General features: G+C 40.5%; 1 protein-coding gene across 3 annotated transcripts; it reads right to left on the bottom strand.

The window, feature by feature from the left end:
* Window positions 1-224: 224 nt before the first annotated feature.
* LOC103062069 (ADP-ribosylation factor-like protein 5C) lies at window positions 225-21,295 on the bottom strand. Of its 3 annotated transcripts, none has more exons than XM_007434002.3 (6): window positions 21,214-21,295; window positions 10,879-10,939; window positions 9,475-9,622; window positions 6,114-6,197; window positions 3,983-4,134; window positions 225-2,145 (listed from the first exon to the last, which is right to left on the bottom strand). In XM_007434002.3, exons 1-6 carry the CDS (start codon window positions 21,257-21,259, stop codon window positions 2,097-2,099), a joined length of 540 nt encoding a protein of 179 aa, XP_007434064.1. In that variant the 5' UTR covers window positions 21,260-21,295; the 3' UTR covers window positions 225-2,096. The 3 variants fall into 3 exon arrangements, with proteins under 3 accessions (XP_007434064.1, XP_087999653.1, XP_025026136.1); XM_088143527.1 differs by adding an exon at window positions 20,147-20,214 and having other exon boundaries at window positions 225-4,134; window positions 21,214-21,253; XM_025170368.2 differs by having other exon boundaries at window positions 225-4,134.
* Window positions 21,296-21,661: the final 366 nt, after the last annotated feature.

The following is a 21,661-nucleotide window of genomic DNA, read 5'->3' as shown; positions in this document are numbered from 1 at the left end:
CTAGTAGCCAGGGGATGTTAAAAAAACTTCTAATACATAGTGCAAGTTATTGATGAAACTTGATATTGGATGATGTGAAAGTTTAGAGAATTGCAAAGGGATCCTTGGATTTTATAGATTCTTACTAAGGTTTGTAGCACCAGCCCCAATTAGGGTCTTTGGATGAAGCTCACCAGCTGTGACTTTATAATATCTGACCAACAAGACTACTAGACAGGAAGAGGTGCAAAGTAAATGACATTTAATAAGGAAATACTTTAATTTTTTTTGAAGTCCAAAGAGGCCATATCTAGAAATATTTTTAAAAATCCCCTCCATCATAATACATTTGGACACAGAAGACACAAATAACATTTGTTTAAACAGTGCCAAGACTTCTAATGATAAAGCACATATTCCTGTAACTTCATGAAGTAACATACAACCTTCAAATGGGACTTCTGGTCACTTCGCTGTTAAGAAACTGAAGTTTCCCAGGTGTGTTTAATTCAGATTTCCCACAGTTCCAAGTCTGGGAATGGCAGTTCCAAAACAGATAGGATTTTGCATTATGTTGAAGAAGGCTCTAATACATTTTTGCCCCCTTCCTTCCGGTGTCTTGGTCTATACATCTAATGATGAGTTGATTGCATAGTGAGAAAGGAAAAAAAAAAAAGCTGCTCAACAAAATTTAGGTCAGAGAATCACATTTTTGAATATTCCTTTACATCAGTGTTTCTCAAACATGGCTGGCTGAGGAATTCTGGGAGTTGAAGTCCACACATCTTAAAGTGGCCAAGTTTGAGAAACACTGCTTTACATTAAGAGCATGCTAGGGAGGAAAGAACTATGTTAAAATCTTAACAGCTCTTTTTCTCCTTGTTTACAGGATGTTTTTTTTTTAAAAAAGCCTTGGATGAAATTACTTTTGGAAGCTCCCCTATCTGTAGTCTGAAGTGGTAGAGCCCACTGTACTACGCCATTCTGTTGCACAAAAGGTCAAACTAAATATGGTGTTAATGGCATTTATACATAATAAACTCTACAAAGGAGAAATTCTTTTGGCAGGACACGTAGCATCAGATCTCCCTTGCTTCCAAGTCTATCTGTCTTACAGATGGATAGTGAGCATTTCCAAGACCAGAAGTAACATGTATAATCATATTTGGGTTATGATTATGATTAAATTGTCAGAATGTCAGAAACTTTATGACAACTCAAATATTGTCCTCCTTAAAGGAGGGAAAGACAGGCTCAGAGACTGAACTTTCTCTTTTATGGCAATTCAGCCATTGTTTTGCCTGAACTTACAGATTTTCTTCTCCCAAACTTGCCTTGACCTGTTTGAAAGGAATCCTCCAAAAACAGCAGCTGAAATGACTGTTTCCTAATATGGATCTCTCTCACACACATATGCATGCGCACGCACACACACACACACACAGAGCCCGGGATGGACAAAAAAGAGGGACTGGGGAAATGCTAAAAAAGCAACACAGCACTCATGTTATTTATTGGACATGGTCCAAAATGAAATGAGAGCAAGCAGTCCTAGGAGAAGATGAGGAATTGAAGACACGTGTCCCAAAAGTTCCTTAGGCACTTCTGGATTTGGAAGGCGGTCCAAGTGTCTCACTAGGCAGAATGAAATTCATAAAATAACATTTCCTATAATAACATTCCACCCTCTTTGCTGTTGTTTCCACAGTGATAATACAAAATGTTTTAGTGGTGGGGAGACGGAAGGCATTGCTGTCTTTTTTGCTCAATAGTTTTCCATAACCTTACTTCACTTCACAGGACTTACACTTTTCATGGCATGATGTCCAATTCTGCCTGGAAAGGTCTAAAAGCAAAGCCACGTAGTACTGTGAAGTAAACTGACTTTCCACCGTGATACCATCGGATCCAAGTCCAGGAAGAATCTCTCTGCGGGCTGAACGCATCACCTCCTATAACACGACGTTTTCTAAGAAAGTATAAAAACAACTACTGATGGCTTTGGAGAAGGGAGGAAAGCTAACTGAGGTCCAACAGATCCTGAGTGTTTTGCAAAGTGGAAATAAATATAAGGGTTGGTTTGTTTTTCCACAGTCCCAAAGTAGTTTTGGCTGAGATCACTTGGCAGCAACTCGAGAAATCATCCATTCTAAACCAGCAGGAAGGCTGAATGGAGAAAGAGAGACGATTAATACTGGCAACCCCCAGTTCACAGTTCCTAGAAGAAAACTGATATTAACTTTGATCCCTTCAAGGAAGAAACCATCTTCTGCTTTTTATCTCAGAGATAGGTGACATGGCACCAGCAGGCCCAAGACAAGCCGCCTCAGTTGACTTCTTTTAAAAATGTACTGGAGGGCACCTGGCATCCTGCACCAGCTTCTGGCTTCAGGAAACCTTCTAGGTTCTGTTTAGATCTCCATGTGCATTCTAAGAAAAAGATGTGGATGGCTGCAACTAGATGTCCAGTGGGGAAAAAAAGGATAAATTGAGGCGGTTGGACAGCATCCGAAAGGCTGATGTAGCAACTTCACTGTTTTACCAGCTGGTAAATGGGTGTTTTCTGACTGGCCCCACCCACCCCTAAACAACTATTATGGAAGAGTACCCAAGATATGGTCTCAGTGATGCAGATATGCTCCTCACTTCCAAAAAGTTGTCTTTCTGCTTTCTTTAATTCTAAGCTTAGGATGAGCCGAAAGGATGGCACCATGTTATGCAGAAACAACCAGAAACCAACCTTTAAATAAACACTAGGGCTGGTCCCAGCTAAAATGATTTTCTCAATTAATTCTAGTTGATTGGGCAATCTTCATGATACTTTGTATGAGAAAACATATGTTTCTCTTTAGAGAAATTGCACATGCATGTATTAAACAGATATAATTTAAGTATTTTCCTCTTTCTTCCACCCCGTCACACACCTAAATGAAAGATAGTCCTGGCCATCTTCTATGCTTGTAAGAACCATTATTAAAAAATTAATCAATCAATGCAACTCAGATGACCGATGAACCACAAACATTTCTATTAATGATGTATTTCAACAATAGAAAATAGCCTGATTTGTTTAAAAGCGTTCCAGATTAAAAGAAAACGATCTGTTTAAAAGTGTTCCAGATCATATCCAATCCAAGCTTGGCAAGTAGACTGAAAGCTGCATTGTGCAATATTGAATTATTGGCCCAGTTAACCCAGAACTGTTTTGCTCTATGCCCAAATTAGGATCCCACCCCATAGGAGGAACTTAATGTTTTCTATCAAGAGAAACGTGATGCTTTTTAAGACTTGGCACTTCCAGTTCTATGCTCACCTGCTCTTTGCTCATTTCACACACCAAGGAGCTCCACATCAGGGGTCTCACGCATGTGGCTTGTGGATCACCTGTGGCCTGCGATGCCTCAGAAACCATGGCACCGCAACAGTGCCCACGCTGGTGAGGCAGCAGCAAAGAACAGAGGCCTGTGGAGCTGCCATGGTGGGAATTGGGCTCCAGCAGCGCTTTAAGGTTTTGAACCATCACAGGTGCTGCGCTGGCATGTAATCGCCCTGCAGGTGTGCAGAGAGACTGTTGCCACTGACATCGCCACTTGTCCATGTTAGTCGGCTCCAGGGGTGGGATGGTGTGAGGCGAGGTGTGGGATAACAGACAATCAGATTGCAGCCACAGTGACACATTATTTTACTGTTTTACAGTAGGCTGCCTATTTTTGCTTTCATTAGCCACCAATGGTGTCATTTTCATTTCTTTTTAAAATGATCCTTAATCATAAATAAGACATCATTTTAATTTAATGATTAATTAGATGAATTGATACGTAACTGATAGGCATTTGTATTTACTATCTGTTGCATGTTTGCAGGTGTATAAATGCAGGGCACCGATTAGCGCACTTAATGTAATGTGTCTCCCCCGTACTCATTGGCGTTTGAGACCCCCGTTCTAGAGGGAAAGGACTCAGCTGCTCCTGGCCCATAGGATATGTAACTGTGGCAGACTGACCCCTCTCCTGTGAGTGCGCAGCACCCTTGAATATGCCATGGGTGGTCTCTGATGGAGCTCAGAGTGAGGAACTTAGAAATCTCAGAGGTAGACATGGAGTTTTTTACATCTTGCTTGTTGGCAAATATCAACACAGCTGCATTGCACAGATCCTGGGGAAAGGAAAGAGAGAATGCATTGTTTATCTCCAGTTCTCATCAGCTCCCTGATTCATTCAAAATGAGGAAAATGGCACATGAAACTATTACGTAAAGGTCAGAACAGAGTATAGTCACTAAAACAGTGTTTCTCAGCCTTTATAGCTTTCAGATGTGTGGACACCAACTCCCAGAATTCCCCAGCCAGCTGGGGAATTCTGGGAGTTGGTGTCCACACATCTGAAAGCTGCCAAGGTTGAGAAACACTGCACTATAGCAATTCTCAGCAGAATGTCTGTGGCTTTGCATGATGTATGGATCCAATATGGTTTGTTTATTTGTGGAAGAAATTTCCGGAAGACCCTCAAAACGTGGATGTGTCACTGGGCTTGGGGATCCCAAGGAAGTGTGGAGCCTGTTACATGGTTGCACTGTGTGTAAGTTTAGCCTGCCCTCCCCCTTGCCTTTTGGTTATTCTACTTTTCTGTAGTTTTAACTGTTTTTAATTGGTTTTAATAATGGTAGGTGGTAATTGTGACACCGTCCAGAGTCACATGCAAGTGAGATGAGTGGCCATGTAAATTTAATAAATAAGTAAATAAAATATGATATGGAATCCAGCCACTGTATTTAATAAACCATGAATTATGGCTTAGCATTATGAGCAAATTCAGTCATAACTGCAGTAATTCAACAAACCATCCTCAAAATAACTAATAGACTACTGTCATGTGTGAATAATGTGGTAGTAGATTAGCTTTTATTTAGCATAATGCCACTGCAATTTTTAAACTATAGTTTATGACAGTATGGTGTGTGAGACCAAACAATGTGGTTTATTCAACAAAGTTTAATTAACAAAATGGTTTTTTGTGATGTGTGAACCTAACCAGTATTTCTAGAACTGAAACACAAAAGATCAGGTTCATCCTAGGATATGTGCCACCTTCCATTATTCCATCCTATCACTTCTTCCTCCAAAGTCCCGAACTGCTGAATCCCTTTTCCTTCAGATATCAACATCTGAACTTTCCTTTGCTCTCATTCAACAGCATGTAGCTCCTACTCTCATATGAGGTTTGTTGCAGAAAAATCAACCTTTCATCTTTGTCCCAGAGCATTCACTGTTGCTAACCTTCTGTTTTATCCTGAGCAGTTAAGACATTAGTAAGTGTTCCCTGGTCTCAGGGTAGCTCAACCAATGGGAAAGACTTAAAAAAAGGTTCCCACATTTAAAAATAGGCCACTGGCAATAATTGAAAATATAAGATTGCTTCGGAAGAAACAGAGCTTCCATTGTGACATCACAGTGCATGTTTCATCATTTTGGTGTCACTGTAATTAACTGTGGGTGCCTAGGCCAGTGCTATCCAATGAGAGCACTAGGAAGACAATGGTGGAAGGTCTGTTCTCCTCAGGATTCAGTTGTTGCTATTGATTTCTGTATGGTATTCTCAATTTTACATGTTTTAAACATGAGTTGGGTAGCAGACAAGCTGTGAAGCAGAACCATCCAGTGGTCTCACATCACTGAGGTTTTTGGATGACTCAGCTTGTGGTCAACGTATCCTATAGTTGAACCTGGTCTACAAATATTGCAGGATATGGTAGAATAGATGGAATTAGTTGAAGCACCAAATTCCACTTTTGATGGCTTCTTGTGTAAATAATCTCTAGGAAGAAATGATAAACAAAATGTTCTGCCATAGCCTGTTCTCTGCTGACCTTCCACCTGCAGGGAGATCTTCCCACCAGACAGCATTCAGAAATGAGATTGCACTCTTGTTGCTGCAGCCTAAGAGGCTTTTCTGCTACTCAAAATTCAGCCAATTCTGGTGCCGTGGCTGGACCGGCCTATAATTGGTACGACTCAAGCAGCATTGTAACTGCAAAGGTGGAAGATGCACAGGAATGCAGAATGCACCAAACAGTTGCACGGTAACACCTGAAATCTCCCACAGTGCATATCTCTGCATGCGGAGCGGCAAACTCACCTCGTGAGCTAACATCTTATACAGCTCTTCTTTCGTCACTGTCAGCCTCTCACGATCCGTGCTATCGATCACAAGGATGACAAACTGATCAGAAGTAAAAAGAACCACACTTATGAGCTACCTAAGCAACAGAAATCAAGACTAAGTGAGAAGAACTGAAACACTGGCTGAGTTCATACCATGCACTAAAGGCATATTGTGGCTTGCTCAGCTGCGGCAATATCTTGCAGAAATTGTGATTTGTAAACCACGCTGGTGGTACAGCATATTGGGTGAGCTAAGCAATTGTATCTTACTCAGTGAGCCCATTTCTGTATCACCGAAGTCAGCAGGGTGAGCACCATCTTATGGTTTTTCGTGATGCTGCAGATATACAGAAATGTTACAAGTCAGTTAGTGCCCACAGCTACACACTGCTGATTTCCACGGTGTCTAAACAAATCCTCTACCTCCCAATTTCCAACATGGGGACAGTAATGCCTTAGTACTTTACAAGATGTGTACATATTGTAATATAGCATACGTTATGCCTGGCTCACTTGTAAGCAAGGTACAAATTGCCCTACAATTATTTTGTTTCAAATTAACACTCAAGTGAAACCTCAGAGATCAAAATATCTGATGTGGAAGGGTGTCTGTGCTAAACCAGGGTTCATTATTTTGTACAACTACCAAGCTGTAGTTGCATAACTACTCAGTTTAGTTTTGCACAAATACTAAGCCGAGTTGCTCTGCAGTGAGATGGGCAGTGACAAATTTGAAAAATAAACAAACAAACAAATAAATAGATACATGCTTTTATTCTAGCAATAGCAGAATTCAATGATCAAAATACACTCCTAACATCGAAATGTAATTCATGCAAGCTAGAGAATAAAACAATTTCAGGGCATTTCTGCAGAGGGAAGGAGACTCTACTGAAAGAGGCATGGATTTCTCTAAGACATCTTCCCCATGAGGATTTTAAAAAAGAGATTCAAAATGTAGGAATAGATTCCTATCTGGTGGATGGCATGCCTTGTTTTGTTGACGTGCTGTCTGGAAATAGAGGAGGGGGGAAGAGAAGGAAAACACATTCCATATCTGAAAATGTCAAGAATACAGTTTTGGCATACGAAAGGATGAGTCTCAACTTGCCTTTGTTCTACCAAAACAGAAACTATGACACAGCCAAGACTCACAGTAATTCCCATCCTCAACAAATTGCATACCTGAGCAATAATTTTGCATGGAATAGCATAATGCCAATATACTAGAAGGAGTGGAGTGACAGAAAACAGCTATCTAGAGTAGACCAAACATATGATCAAAGAGGCATCCAGAACTCCCCTCAAGACGGTGCCACTGAAATTCAGTGGCAAATTTCAGATTGTCAGCTGCCTGCTTTTCATATTATTTGAAAATAAGTGTGAGAATAGGCGCATGGAACTTCCTTTTATATCAAGACAACGTGTGCCAACCACCTTTGGAAGCTGAAAAATTCCTGTTAAAATGTGTGTCCCCTGAACACAAAAACATTGCTTAGGAAGCTACTTGAACAATCTTTCTCAACAACATAATTCCTTGCTAGCTTTCACCAATGTGTTACCTCTAGATCTCCTGAACCTCAGCTCCTATCATTGGCCAGAGAGCTCCAGCCAGAATGCTCCAGCCCTCCCCAATCAAGGCTGCTTACTGGCTACGGGCATCCACAGGGGTTGGGGAAGTGGGAAATTGGGTTGACATACTGTAGCTACTTCACAACTCAAACTCCATCCCTTTTGCGCTTGCAGTGCAAATCCCAATGCACGTGTCATCATTTCATCTATAACTTGGCTTCCTGCAGGTGTTTCTGTGACTAGCCACTAAAAAAGGCTTATTTCTCACAAACAACAGGTAGTGGCTGGGTTCACATATTACCCTAAGCCATGGTTTGTTGAATAAGCCACAGGGGCTCAGTCAACATATCATTAAGCCACAAATAATAATTTACAAGCCACAATGGTTGAGTTTTATATTATTTATTTATTTAATCAATATGTACATCCACCTATCTCAAAAAGGACCTCTGGGTGGCGAACAATATCAAGTTTACAAATTGCATGAAGCCAGAACTAAACAAACCACGTCATGGTGTTGTATAACATGCCGCTACACAATCTGCAACCCATATATTCCAGAATTACCACACAGTTTGGGGACTTATTTTTCTGAACCCTAGTGGTGTTTTCTCAGCTTTCCCTAAGCCAGTGTTTCTCAACCTTGCCAACTTTAAGAGGTGTGGACTTCAACTCCAGAACTCCCCAGCCAGTATGCTGGGGAAGTCCACACCTCTTAAAGTTGACAAGGCTGAAAAACACTGCTCTAAGCTGAGGTCTTTCAAGTTTCTTGGACTTTGCTTCTGATAGGGACTTACAAGGGGGACTTACATAGCCACAAGCCTTTTGACATTCCAGTAATGATAATACCGGCTGATCTTAAGAGGTTTTTTGTAAGCATTACATCCACATAACAAACTTGATCCAGGCTTAATCATGTCTTATTATGAGTTCAGATTTAACCTAAATGAAGCAGTACTTGAGAGTAGTATATCAGTTATAAATATTTATGATTATGGGGTGTAAGTTCTTTTTTTAAAAAAACCCTGCCCATCATAGGCTGCATTCACATGATGTGCTAAGCCATAATGTCATTTGTTTGTTTTAGCTTAGCATAAAGTGTGAATGTATCCATTGTTATGTATAAACCTTAGCTAATGATTTATTATGGTTTATTCAAAAATAGGTCTTGCATTGCAAAGCAAAAATATTGCTTGCTTAGCTATAACTACACAGCAAATGAAAATACTATGCAATACAAGAAAACAAATAATGTTTTAGTGCAATGTTCAAATCCAGTCCACATATAGGGCTTATGCTTATACAAACTTGTATTCCCAAGAGGTATTGTCCAAATATAACTTTACAACCTTATGTGCTGCTTATGAAGCTAAGTGTAAAGAGGAAAAAAAACTGTGGATGTAAAGATGGGCATTTCTGAAACAGCATCTCCTGTACAAAGACAAAGCAGCTAAAAGTGAACTTTACATACATAATGAACATGTTTATCTTTTCTAGTGCAGACTTCTGCCCCCGTCTATGGATAAATACAGCCTGCATCTGGATAACTCTACAGCCTGAATCCCATACTTGGGACATACAGTCCCATATCACTAACCAGTGACCAAGGAACAGGTGTGCTTCTCCCATTCTTGTGATGCATGTAGATGATGGAAATATTCTAAGTGAGGGGCTCCAGAAATACTAGTCTTCTGGATCATCAGCCTTCCCACTCTTCAATATCTATTTTAATTTCTTATACTTATTTACTACACCCAACTCACCTCTGTGTTGGAATAGTAGGTGTTCCAAGTAGACCGCATATTTTCCTGCCCACCAATGTCCCACATCAGGAAATGTGTCTTGTGCAGGATGATTTCTTCCACGTTGCTTCCAATTGTAGGTGAGGTATGCACGACTTCATTCATTAGGCTGATGGAAGACCAAAACTGTAAGCTGCTTTGTAGCGTCCCAACCTCCCCATACACTTTTATCTTCCAAATAAACCAAGGTGTTTTGAGTCAGTTAAGCTTACTTTTCCATCCAATTTCCTAATCCATGTTCCACAGGATTGGGAAGTATGGGAAAAATTACTGAAAAAACTGCACACAGGGACTGGTATACTAATCTTGATTCTTGTTTTGGGGATAGTAAGAAACAGAAGACCAGATTTGCCATAAATCTCTTGAATAGCAGCTGAAACAAGCATTCCATGGCCCCTCTCCATCCTTTCAGAGCACCCAAAATATCTTGTTCCATATTAATTCTATCATTATCATTATTTTGTTGGTCACACAGCTAGTTGTTTGGACTGGATTCGACATTTTTATCCACCTATTGAGTCCTTACCAAGGACCTAGGATAGGCAGATGTTGTTTGATGATGTTAAAGGTATCGCAGGATGTAAGCTGTTATTATTATTATTATACTTAAAAAGGCAAAAGGTAGGTCTTCACTTTTCCTGGATTGTTTTCCCCAAAATTGAGAAATGTAGTTATAAATGAATATATTTCATACATGATTGATGGATGTATCCTAAAGGCAAGATGTGTGTAAAACAGACACTCACTGAAACCCAACAAATACTTTAAGAACTTGAGTTATCTCCTAGACTACTGTATTACAAAAGAGCCACAATTTAGTTGTAACATGCAAGGTATGTTCTAGTGCAGTGTTTTTCAAACTTGGAAACTTTAAGATGTGTAGACTTCAACTCCACACATCTTACAGTTGCCCAGTTTGAAAAGCACGGTTCTAGTGTATAAATCCAACTATAGATTAAAGCAAGGCAGTCAATCTTTTTGTGGCCTCAGTCACCCACTTTTTAAAATTATTTTTCCAACTGCTGAGAACTTCAGGGAAGGGATATGCAGTAGTGATACAGTGATGTCACTAGAGAAACAGAGGTGGATGTTTCTTAACTTTGGGGCTTCCAATTTCATTTCTTATAGATTCCCTGTTAAGTTTGTTGTGCTCTCATAATTTAGAGGTTTGCCACAACATTTTGATGGCTTGGCTTTGGGAAGTTTAGGAACTGCAACAAAAAAAAAAGTTGAAATTATATGCAGCTCACAGGATATGAGTTGCCTACCCCTGGATTCAACTCTGTTGCACGGGGAACAGACTAAGAGATTTAATTAAGCCAGACATCAGATACTGAGGAAGGAGGAAGGCAAGGAGAGACTCACAACTGGTAAAGGATGGTAGTTTTTCCAGCATTGTCCAATCCAATAATTATCACCTTATGCTCTAGAAGAAGACAAAATACAATAGTATGTCAGAGTTATCTTGGAAAAATATAATTATTATTTCTTTAATTCACTCATAAACTGAATTATTACTGCAACAATGCAATTGAGGAATAGCCTGATGAATAACATTTGCCCAAGACTACCAAGTGAACACATAAAGCTCACTTCAACATATGAAGCTCATATTTTCATCCATACCTCGAATCATATGGGTGCAATTCACATACCTTCTGCTCCCTACTCCTCCTGAAATCCTTTGGTTGGCCTGTGGATTTGCTAGAGATTCCTGAGTAATGTAGGAGTAATTATTTGGCCAAGAACTTCTGCCATGCATTATGAACCCATTATTTCCAGGCATGCTTATACCAAAACATCAGTATTCCTGCTAGTCTGAGACCCCAGCTCCAATTAAGTTGATGTAATAACAGCCTAATATTTTTATCCCACCCTACATCATACCCCCACCAGAGCAGTTTTCATTGGAGAGTACATCAAACATCCCCAATACAGATGTCCTGGAAGAACAACTCCCTTGCTAGAGGCTCTAAACTAAAGTTCAGAGATTTAGGACTCTTGGAATCTGCAAATCCAGAGTCAAATATCCACGTGACCAAGAGTCCCATGTCTTATTTGGATACTGCCTAGATCTAAGCAGGTGAAGGTTCAAAGTCAGAGCATTGGCAAGTGTAGAACGTATTAACTGCAGAGAAAGTCTCCTTGATATCCATGTCCTTCCTTGTACCTAATCCCTTTTTGTAATCTCTGATTACTCAACCCAGTGTTGGATATTGTAAGATTCAAAGGTGGGAGCAGAGAGCTTATTTGGTGTGGTGGTTAAGACACCGGGCTAGAAACCGGGAGCCCATGAGTTCTAGTCCTGCCTTAGACCCAAAGCCAGCTGGGTGACCTTGGGCCAGTCACTCTCTCAACCCCTAGGAAGAAATGGCAAACCACTTCAAAACTCTTGCCAAGAAAACTGCAGGGACTAGTCCAGGCAGTTGCTAGGAGTCAAGACTGACTTGAAGGCATTGAAAAAAAAAGAAGAAGAAGAAAAGGTAGGAGCACCAAAGCTTTCCGTTCACAGACCAGTGCTGGAGCAACATTTGTATCAGTTGCTGTTTCTTGATTGTCTAATTCAGGGTTCCTCAACCTTGGCAACTTTAAGACGGGTGGAGGGCAACTCCCAGAGTTGGCTGGGGAATTCCCTTGCTGGCTGGGGAATTCTGGAAGTTGAAGTCCACCCGTCTTAAAGTTGCCAAGGTTGAGGAACCCTGGTCTAATTCTTCCTCTTGGCCCACTTAATTCTTGGACTATATTTCATGCTTACGACCTCCTATAGCCTTTTAAGTTTATATTCAGTTTATTGTTTGAGTTGCTTAAATTTTTGTACAGAAATTGATTGGAAAATGTTATATTCATATTATACTATACAAATTTTAAGACTTCCTAAAATCTTACATTTCAAAGCAGCTAATTACTTCCTCCCAGTCCTGTCAGCTGTTTTGTTCTTTTTGCTGATTCAAAGGTAGCAAAAAGTGGTAAGTTGCAAAATTTACATTTTTTAGATCCTGTTTGTGTGGATGGAGAAGACGCTGATGCTGTAGTTTGGAGAAGCAGTTACTTTCTGCTATTTTGGCTATTATTTCTCAATGTGTGTAGACCAAAAATATGGCCACTGCATGACAGTCATACTATGTTTTGTGCTGTTGGCATATATGGGGTGTCATCATCTGGGAGAGGAGATGATTGTCAGAGAAGGAAAATTAATCCCCTTACCATCTATAACTGGTATTATGAGAGGAAGGGAGAGAAAGGTTATGTGACTAATATTTTTCTTTGTCCCTGTTTGAGAAAAAGAAGAAATCTGTTGGCCTCCAGCATATTCCTACTTGGGTTCTTGCTTAAGTCTATTGGCTACCAGTCTGTTACATTGCTTTAGGGAATCTTGAATTTTCATTTTTCATATACTCAAGTGCAAAGTACTTCATGCTTCACATAGAACCCCTTTGTTACCACAGATACATTTTTGAAGTAACAAAGGTTAAGACTTAGCCCAGACCTTAAGAAAGTAGACATAATTTTTTTTTTTTACTCAACCTCTTCTGAAATACTGCTACTTTCTATTTCAGTGTATCACATTCCAAATTAGATCTGGTACCACATGAGAGCGGACAGTGCTCTCTAGTTCCACTGACAGCCCTGAAATCACCCCCTTTAAATTTCCATCTGAAATTACACCACTGGATAGTCATCATTCTAATTTCTCCTAATTCACTTACAGAACTTTGCTTCAAAATACCGAGGGAATTACCGACTCCTGGGGGAGGTATTGTGCACTGTCACAGAGCCGACAACCGTGGCAAAGTCCAAGGAATCGGTGAGTAGACCAGTTCCTTGGAACCTCTCCAGATAAGGAGAGGACAGGAGATTGTCCACACGTGCTCTGGACAGCTGCTTCTCGTGAGGAGACCACAGGACAGTGGTTTTCCATGGGTTTGAATGCCAGGAGATGATGGGATCAGCCCTCTTGCCTGCAATTGTGGCAGAGCCTTTTAAAGGACATTAAGCTGGCAAATCTCACTTTCTAATCATTTTCTAATCTATTAACTTTCTAATCTATTAACCATCTTAAAGCTGTTAGAGACCTTTGGAATGACAAGCTTGAAAAGTCTTCATCAGGTGAATTTATCTTCAACTCTGAACAAAAGAAAATTAATTATAAGGTTAAGAACTTAAAGAATTTGAAATAAGCAGCAAAAAGATAAAAAGATTTTGATCTAAGAAAGGTATAAATGGATTAAGGGTCCAGATAAATTTGGAATATTGACTTTTACTATAAGATTTTGAAATTACCTATAAAAAATAAACAGCTTCTCGTGGGAATCAGACTTATTTTGGCTATCCTGGCTATTGCAAGTCATAACAAAAGATAAATGATGATTTTAGAAACTGGACACTAGAGGGAACTAAAGATTTTAAGCAGAAGAAGAAAATATATAAGCCTGTTCTTAATGTCAGTTAATACTGGGTCTTACAAAATGACACAAAATGTTGTAACATCGGAAATATTAAAGAAGATCTTTGAAGAATGGAGCCAGAAATTAGTAACTACAATATCAACGCTGTCAGTAAAGATGCCTGCTTCTATGGATAGACTATGTCTAAAAGATGTTAATGAAGGAATGACAAATGTGGAACAAATTTTATCTGACATGACAGAGAAAGTATTGAAAATGGAACTACAAATGATAGGCCAAGAGAATGATCCGGAAAAGGACGCTTTACTGGATATACAAAAGAAACTGGCTGAAGTTTTAAAAATTAAAAGGGAAATACAAATGATAAACCAAGAGAATGACCTGGAAAATGTTTTCTTATTGGATCTACAAAAGAGGCTTGTTAAAGCCTTGAAGAAACCTATGCGATGGGATAAAGAAGAATTAAAGTCAAATCCTACAACAATATTTCATTGAATTAAAGATTAATACTGTTAGAAGTAAAAGGAAGGAATATAAAGTTAGTTTATTTGATCCAGGTTAAAAATAAGAGGTTTTTTTGCAATGATCATGGACTTTTTTTGCTGACACCAGAATTGAAATGTTAATGTTTTATGGATTTGCTTATAGATAAGGGATCGGATATGGGATGAAGAAATATCTGTTTAACCTTATAGAGGGTGAAGAGTTATTAAATTTGTTTATACTTGTGATGAAAGTTGGAAGTCACTTCTTTATGTATTTCTTTTCTTTTTCTTCATTGCATTCTTTCTTTTCTTTTTCTTCTTTCTTTTTCTTTTTTCCTGCAGTTTTTATTCTTTCTTTCCATTCTCTTCTCTTCGTCTAAGTTTAGTTTGTGTTAGTTTTTACTATTGTAATTACAATTCTTAATAAAAATTATGTATTAAAAAAAAGAATACTGAGGGAATTACCAAAGAAAATTCTCTGGTCTAAGTTAGAGGAGCACCATCACTGGGTATGTGCTGGGGAAACCCAGGGATGCACAAGGAGTTCTTCCCAGATACGTAAAAGCTATGGCACAGGAACATACCAGCACCAAACAGGCACTCCTCCATTGTTGTTGCAGAGACTGGAATGCTCACCGTGCATTAGCATAAAGATATCAGGAAGCTCAAACAGAATGCATCCAGAAGCCAGATCAAAGCAAAATTCAGAAGCAAAAATTATTCTTTTGCATTCTATTCCCCCTGACCTACAAACAATATAACAAAGAAAAGAGAGAACGTTTGGAATGAAAAAGCATTAATAAGTTTGCCACAGATCATGAAGCACTCTTACATTTTGTTTTATGTTAAACAAAGGGGAGTTTTACTTTCCTTAGTCTCCTTCCCAGGGAATTTTTGACAGAGTATATGGAAGAAATCAGAACAAAAAAGCAGAGAAGTTGACTTGATTGAAACAAAGGTTATAGGCCAGGACATGTGAATGACTTTTTTTCTCTCTGAGATACAGTTGTTTTAATTCACATAAAGGTTCAGGAAAACTGTTTCAAATTGCAAGCTGTACATCACGACCCCCCCCCCTTTTCTATGGTAGGCTAAGAATTCCATATATGGCAAAATAAGATAATGAGATTACCTTTTTGATTGGCAAGCTGCCCTATTTTTTAAAATAATCCATTTCTTCTAAGAACAAGGCTGGCAGTGTCATTACATGAAACTTAATTTGCTTTGTAAAAAAGGAAGGAAGCTCTACTTAAATGTAAAAAACAACACAATGGCATAATTTGTTCTCTCTGAATACAGACAAGTCCCAAGGATACTCTCAAAAAGTAGCATTAGCAGCATTGTTTTAAATTCCATACATAGACTCAAAGAATGCGCACATGTAATGCTAACTTATAATGTAGTTGCTTCATTTTTGGCTTATTGTACATGAGTGAAGTCCAGTAATTTGCAAACTATGATCTATGGCAGACGTGTACAACCTGAGGCCAAAGAAAAGTTTGATGCAAATTGTAATTTGTAGCATGACACAAAAGGAGAAATGGTTAAATACACAGCTGCATTTCTGTATATTGCAATTATATTAATTATATGTAATTTTATTCAATGTTCAATATAATCATACTGGATTTTCATCCAGATCCCATCTACTGCATTTTGGGTTGCAGCCCTCTGCCTGGAAGAAATTGTACATGTTCATGTATGCCTTAGAAGAGGGTTCCTCAACCTCAACAACTTTAAGATGGGTGGAATTCAACTCCCAGAATTTGCCAGCCAGCATGGCTGGCTGGGGAATTCTGGGAGTTGAAGTCCACCCATCTTAAAGTTGCTGAGGTTGAGGAACCCTGCCTTAGAACAGTGTTTCTTAAAATATGGTTCAAGGACCCTGAGGATCCCCCAGGATCCTTTCAGGGGTCTGCAAAATCAAAATTATTTGCCCAATATTGAAGATATTTGCAAACGTTTAAAACAATGTCACTCTTCTCGTTATAATGTTTTTATTTGTTAAAAAATCTAGGGTTTTTCATGAAAATATTTTATTTAAGTTAATATCTAATGGGTTTAATATTGTTATTTTTACATGATTCAATACATAAATATTCTACGAATGTGTCAATTTAAAGTTTTAATTCAGTAAATATTGATAAATATAACCTATACAAACAAAAGCTCTTTTGGGGTCCTGCATAATTTTTAAAAGTGGGAAGGGGTCCTGACAGCAAAGGGTCCTGACAGTTTAAGAAACACTGCCTTGGAGTGATGTCCAAACACAACTTCTGGTTATATACATATCGTACTTCATGGCTTAAGACAAGCAGCGTTGAATCACAGTGAATCGTCAGTGTGAGTCCTGTCCATTTCACCTCCCATGTGACCAAGTGGGAAGATTTCTAAAACTTTCATTTTTGCCTGATTCTGGTCCCGGAATTCTCAATAGCCGTGATAGTTTGGAGTTCTGAGAGTTGAAGTCTACACACTGGGAAAGAGCCTCAGTTGCAGAAACCTAGCTTAGGGTATTATCTGGATCAACAACTTTTGCTTAAAATTTTAAGCAGCCATAGTTTTAAACTAGCCATAAACATTCAAATTGGAATTGGAAGCATGCTTATTTAAACAAGCCATAATTAATGTTGATCACAGTTTTGGTCCATATAACACAGTAAATGTAGAAGTGAAAACTTCCAAGTTTCTCCTCTAGGCCCCATAGGAGAATGGGAAGAAAGAGACATGCACAAGCTCAAAGCTTGAGTTTGCTTGTTCCTGTTTATGTACATTGCACTAAGTCACAATTTAGCACATATGAACATGTCAACAAAAACAAAAACCCTGCATGGTATTTAGCTAATGTTTAAGTGTGTTTGTTTCTTTGTGGAAATCTGCCAAACTCTAGGCTTTTTTATAGTATATGAAACTCTAGGCATTGTTATAGTATATAGTATAGTCTGGAAACTCGGAGGTTTGATGCTACATTCCAGGTATTCATGGATTGATGTGCAATGACACATTAACCCTGTGCCAGAAAACCCTGGAAGTGACAAAGGAATGCCTACATGTTGCAGGGCCAATGCAGCCAGTGCCAAATATGCAGGCTTAGGCACATCAGAATCCACACGGGCTAGTATTTGGAGTTGCCTGTTTGTAGGTGAAACCTGGTTTTTCATTTTCCTTGCAGCAGTCAGGAGGGACATTCAAGCAGTCTACTGTATTTGCATGTGGCACTCCCACCCGCTCCTCTCAGACCACTTCCCCTTTGGCTGCCTGAAAGTCTTTCTATCTTAGGGCACAGCCAGTTGGCCATGTTAAAGTGCTCTTCACCAGTCCCTGAGTGACGGAAAATCTTGCTGGCATAACATACTGGTGTAGGCTTTCACGACCAGTATCTGTTGGGCAGTGTTGAACTTCAGGGTTTAGTGACCCTGCTCTAATCAGAAACCATCTCGGCTAAAGACCAGTCAGAAGTCAGGTCACCTGGCTATAAAGACAGGAGTCCAGTCAATCCTTGCTCAGTTGCTTGTGGTCTGCACAGCAGACCACCTTGCCTCTGAAGATGCCAGCCACAGTTGCTGGAAAAACATCGGGAAATCTGTTGTCTAGACCATGGTCACTAAACCCTGAAGCTCAACACCACCCAACATCTGGCATAACATTTCTGCCCCGTTGCCAAACCCTCTACCCAAGTAATGCGGCTGGTGCTGTCCTTACTATTTTAATGTGGGACAAACTCACAGAAACAATTGGTGGATTCTCTGGGCTTCATTTCCCCCACCCACCAAGCATCACTGCTGGCAGGTAAACAGCCACCAATCACTCTCTGAGATGGGATGGGTGAGAGCAGGCAGGTGTTTGGGGCAGTCTGTTTAGCCACTGCTTGAGTCATCCAACTACCAGGGGAACTGAAAGAGCACTGAGCCTCTGACAAAAGGAGCTTGAGTCACAGATGTGGAGAAGGGGAAAGGTGAAGGAGGAAGAAAGCAGAGATCAGTAATGACAGAGCTCCATCCGGATCTTCTGCTGCAAAGAAATGGCAATCCTGTCATCATGGCCAGCAGCACCCAAATTAGCCTGTAGACATCAGTAGGGCTGGAATGGAGCAAAATGGTGCTGCCCCCCACTCTGCCCAAGGTATAAAACAAGCAAAAAGTAGGGCTGCATGAAAGCTCTTGTTGGTAGAAGCAGGAGAAACCCTACAATGCACCCATCGGTGACAGAACCAATGTCAGAGGAAGGCAACATCACAAGGACATGGTATTAAAAATGGTTTCCAGGACATATTTGTGCTGTGGTTAGGGGAAGATGAGGATGAGTCCTTAAGCATTCTGTTTCTCTAGCTGCAAAATTCCAGAATTGTCTTATCCCTTTGCTGCCAATCTCATGGTTGTTCAGAGTTTTGCAGCCCAGATGTGGTTTACCTATTCTCTCTTCCCTTGTTTCTTCTCATACAGGAAGGTGGAAGAGAGCAACCAGCAATGATCACTGGGGAAACTACCAGGGGTCTGAAGGCTTTGCTTCCAGCAAATGTGGAGGTGGAGGATGTAGCAGCAATGGTGGCCCGTCTGCCCGCCCGCCCCCCCGCCTGCCCTCCTCTCCTGCTGTGGCTCTTATGGGGACCCCAGGCATGTGATGCCATGTCTGTGGTACACAAATCCAGACAATTAGTCCACATGACAGCCAGGAGATATATAAAACCCTAGCTCTGGGCTGGCACCTAGTGATTGCTGGAATATTTGTAGGCCATCCTGTGTAGTCTGGTACGTTGAACGGAATGGGGCAAGGAGCAAGGGGAATCCAGCAGGGCCCTCACACGCCTGAGGTCCCAAGGTTGCTGCCTCTCTAGCTTTCACTGTATTTACCTCATATCATGAAAGCATGGTTGAGAACCCAATGCAGAGACTACGTACACATTTGTAAGTACCAATGCACATACTGTATTCATGTATGTGAGTTTCTGTCTTTCTAGAGGCAAAACTCCAAGACCAAGAAAGGAACTCCTAACACATATTTCACAGGTGTTTAGGCGTATGAAAGCAGCATGTGTATAAGCATCTACTGAACGTGCAGGCTGAGCAGCAAAAGTAAGCCCAAAACTGACAATAAACTAGGAGGCCTTACACACAGGACTTTACAGCTCCAGCTTTGAGGAATGTAAAGCATTTTGCTTAGAAAAGGGGGGGGGAGGCCATGCCAGCATGAAAGAGTTAGAACAAAGCATGGAAAATACTCTTTCTACCAAACAAACCATACCAAAGAAAGGCAGAAGTTTCCACGAAACCTCCCCAAACACACCCACCCACTCCAAAACCTTTACACTTCCCAAACTTCCAGAGAACAATGGAGGGGGTGAATCTGGACCCAACCCACAGAAAAGATTTGCTCAGACCATGTTGCTACTGCCTCTGTTACCAGTCTACAGTGAAAACTGGAAATGGAAAGTGAGCCAACCATAAGGATTCAAAGATTTCTCCCTTAGCAGATTCCTTTAAATGTAGCAGTTCAAGCTTTCTGCTATTGCCTGCTTTAATTTCCTCTGCTTTTAACAAGTTTTGTTCTCATCTGTTGCTGCTTACAGCCTCACACCTCCATCACTCCCCCATTCCCATGCTCATCCTGCCCTCATTCATTTGCTCTTGCACACCCAAACCCACACCACTTGCCACCAGAAGTCCTTCAGCATCAGCTACCCAGGCACTGTCTTTTGTTTTTATCAGCAGTTCCTGAAATAACTGAATATGATAGTTCACTTACTTCACCAAGCAAGTGCACACGGAAGACAAGCACTTTTCAGACTGACTTTCTACATCACCCCTGAAGCCCTATACAAAATGCAAGGGGATTAAAAATTAAAACACAAATATCATATTACAGACTCTGTAATAAGGGCAGCATCAGAATACACAACTGTCTTAATCCTTTCCAAAAAAACTTTCAAGAATTGGCCGTCCCCCATCATTACAGTCCTCGACACACACATCCTCTCTCTTCCCTGTCATTCCATAGCTGTCCACATGCACACAACCCAGATACTACACACAGGGTGAATTCTCACACAAGAACTGCAAGTGCTGGCTAGCCACACAAAAGCTATCCCCACCAGCTACTACTGTTGATGTGCTGAAAAGGTCAGGGCTCCCCCACCCCAAATTCAACCCTCCCATATGGCACTAAATTCCTTGAAAGGAAAAGGAAACTAGGGAGTGCGGAGAGAAAGAGAGAGAGAACAAAAAGGAAAATACAAAGAGAAAAAAGTTAGGGTAAAATAGGGAGTGAAGTCACCAGAAGCAAAGAAAGCAGCAACTCCAAATAGAACAATAAAAGAAGGAAGATGACAGGAGGGACTTTTAAAAAAAAAGAAAAAGGAGGAAAATTAAAACTGTAAAAAACCAACAGAGTGAAAAAAGAAAAAGACGTAAAGAGGGAGGAAAGGAGAGAAAGAAAACAAATGAAAATGAAAGGCAGATTTAAAAGAAGGAAAGGTTGGGAATCAAACAAAAATGCTGCTGGGGCCAAAGTGAAAGGAAGAAAAGAGAAGGACAGAATGAAAAAAGGAATTGAATATGAAAAGAAAGACAAGAAATGAAGTTAAGAAATGAGAGACAAGGAAGAAAGTGGTGCACGAAGAAGAGATCGGTGCAAAATAAGAAACAAATAAAACTGTGATTTAAAGAGAAAGAGAGAGAAAAGTAAAGGAAAGTTGGTGGGGCAACAACTGAGAAGGTAAACATGATCTGATTGACGCCCAGGCTGAGCATTCCGGGGATTGTGTCATAAGAAGGGAGGAAACGCAGGCGCGCCGGCGAGCAAAGACATCTTACCGCGGCTTCCAAAAATGCTCAGGAGTTTGGCGAAAAGCTGACCCATCACGAGCTTCGGAGCTTCATAAGCAAACGCCTTCGCCCCCGCCCCTCTTTATAGACTCCGCAGGTGGCACGTCAGAAGCTAAGCCCCCCCTCCTCCTGCCAAGCTCCTCCCTCTCACGGGAAAACTCTCCCGATGGGGACTCCGTGGAAGCCTTGGGTGACGTCAGAAACCGTGGTGGAAACAGGGGATAGAAGTCGGGCAGGAAGACCTGGGGATAATGCAGGGCTGGGAGTGTGCGATAAATGCTCTTCCTCCAAGGAACTCCGGGGAGGGGCTCTTTGTGTAGAAGGGGCAGAGGGAGACAAAGGGGGTGCTTGGCACTGTGTTGTCTGGCTTGGGAGCTGGGTCTAGAGATGACAAGCATTTGAAACGTGGGTGAATGGCAAGGAAGGGCTGCTTTAA

Source organism: Python bivittatus, unplaced genomic scaffold (assembly GCF_059951505.1).
Source record: "Python bivittatus isolate LINGU-HERP-01145 unplaced genomic scaffold, Pbiv_v1 ctg000410_np1212, whole genome shotgun sequence".
Lineage (NCBI taxonomy): Eukaryota > Metazoa > Chordata > Lepidosauria > Squamata > Pythonidae > Python > Python bivittatus.
The sequence above is the reverse complement of the archived record's forward strand: the minus strand, read 5'-3'. Positions and strand labels throughout refer to the sequence as shown.

Coding starts and splice junctions, on each gene's coding strand:
- LOC103062069 (XM_025170368.2), bottom strand. CDS start 21,259: ATGGGTCAGCTTTTCGCCAAACTCCTGAGCATTTTTGGAAGCCGCG. Junction 6,198..9,474: donor CCTACTATTCCAACACAGAG/GTGAGTTGGGTG, acceptor ACTTCTGATCAG/TTTGTCATCCTTGTGATCGA. Junction 4,135..6,113: donor ATAAGATGTTAGCTCACGAG/GTGAGTTTGCCG, acceptor TCCTTTCCCCAG/GATCTGTGCAATGCAGCTGT.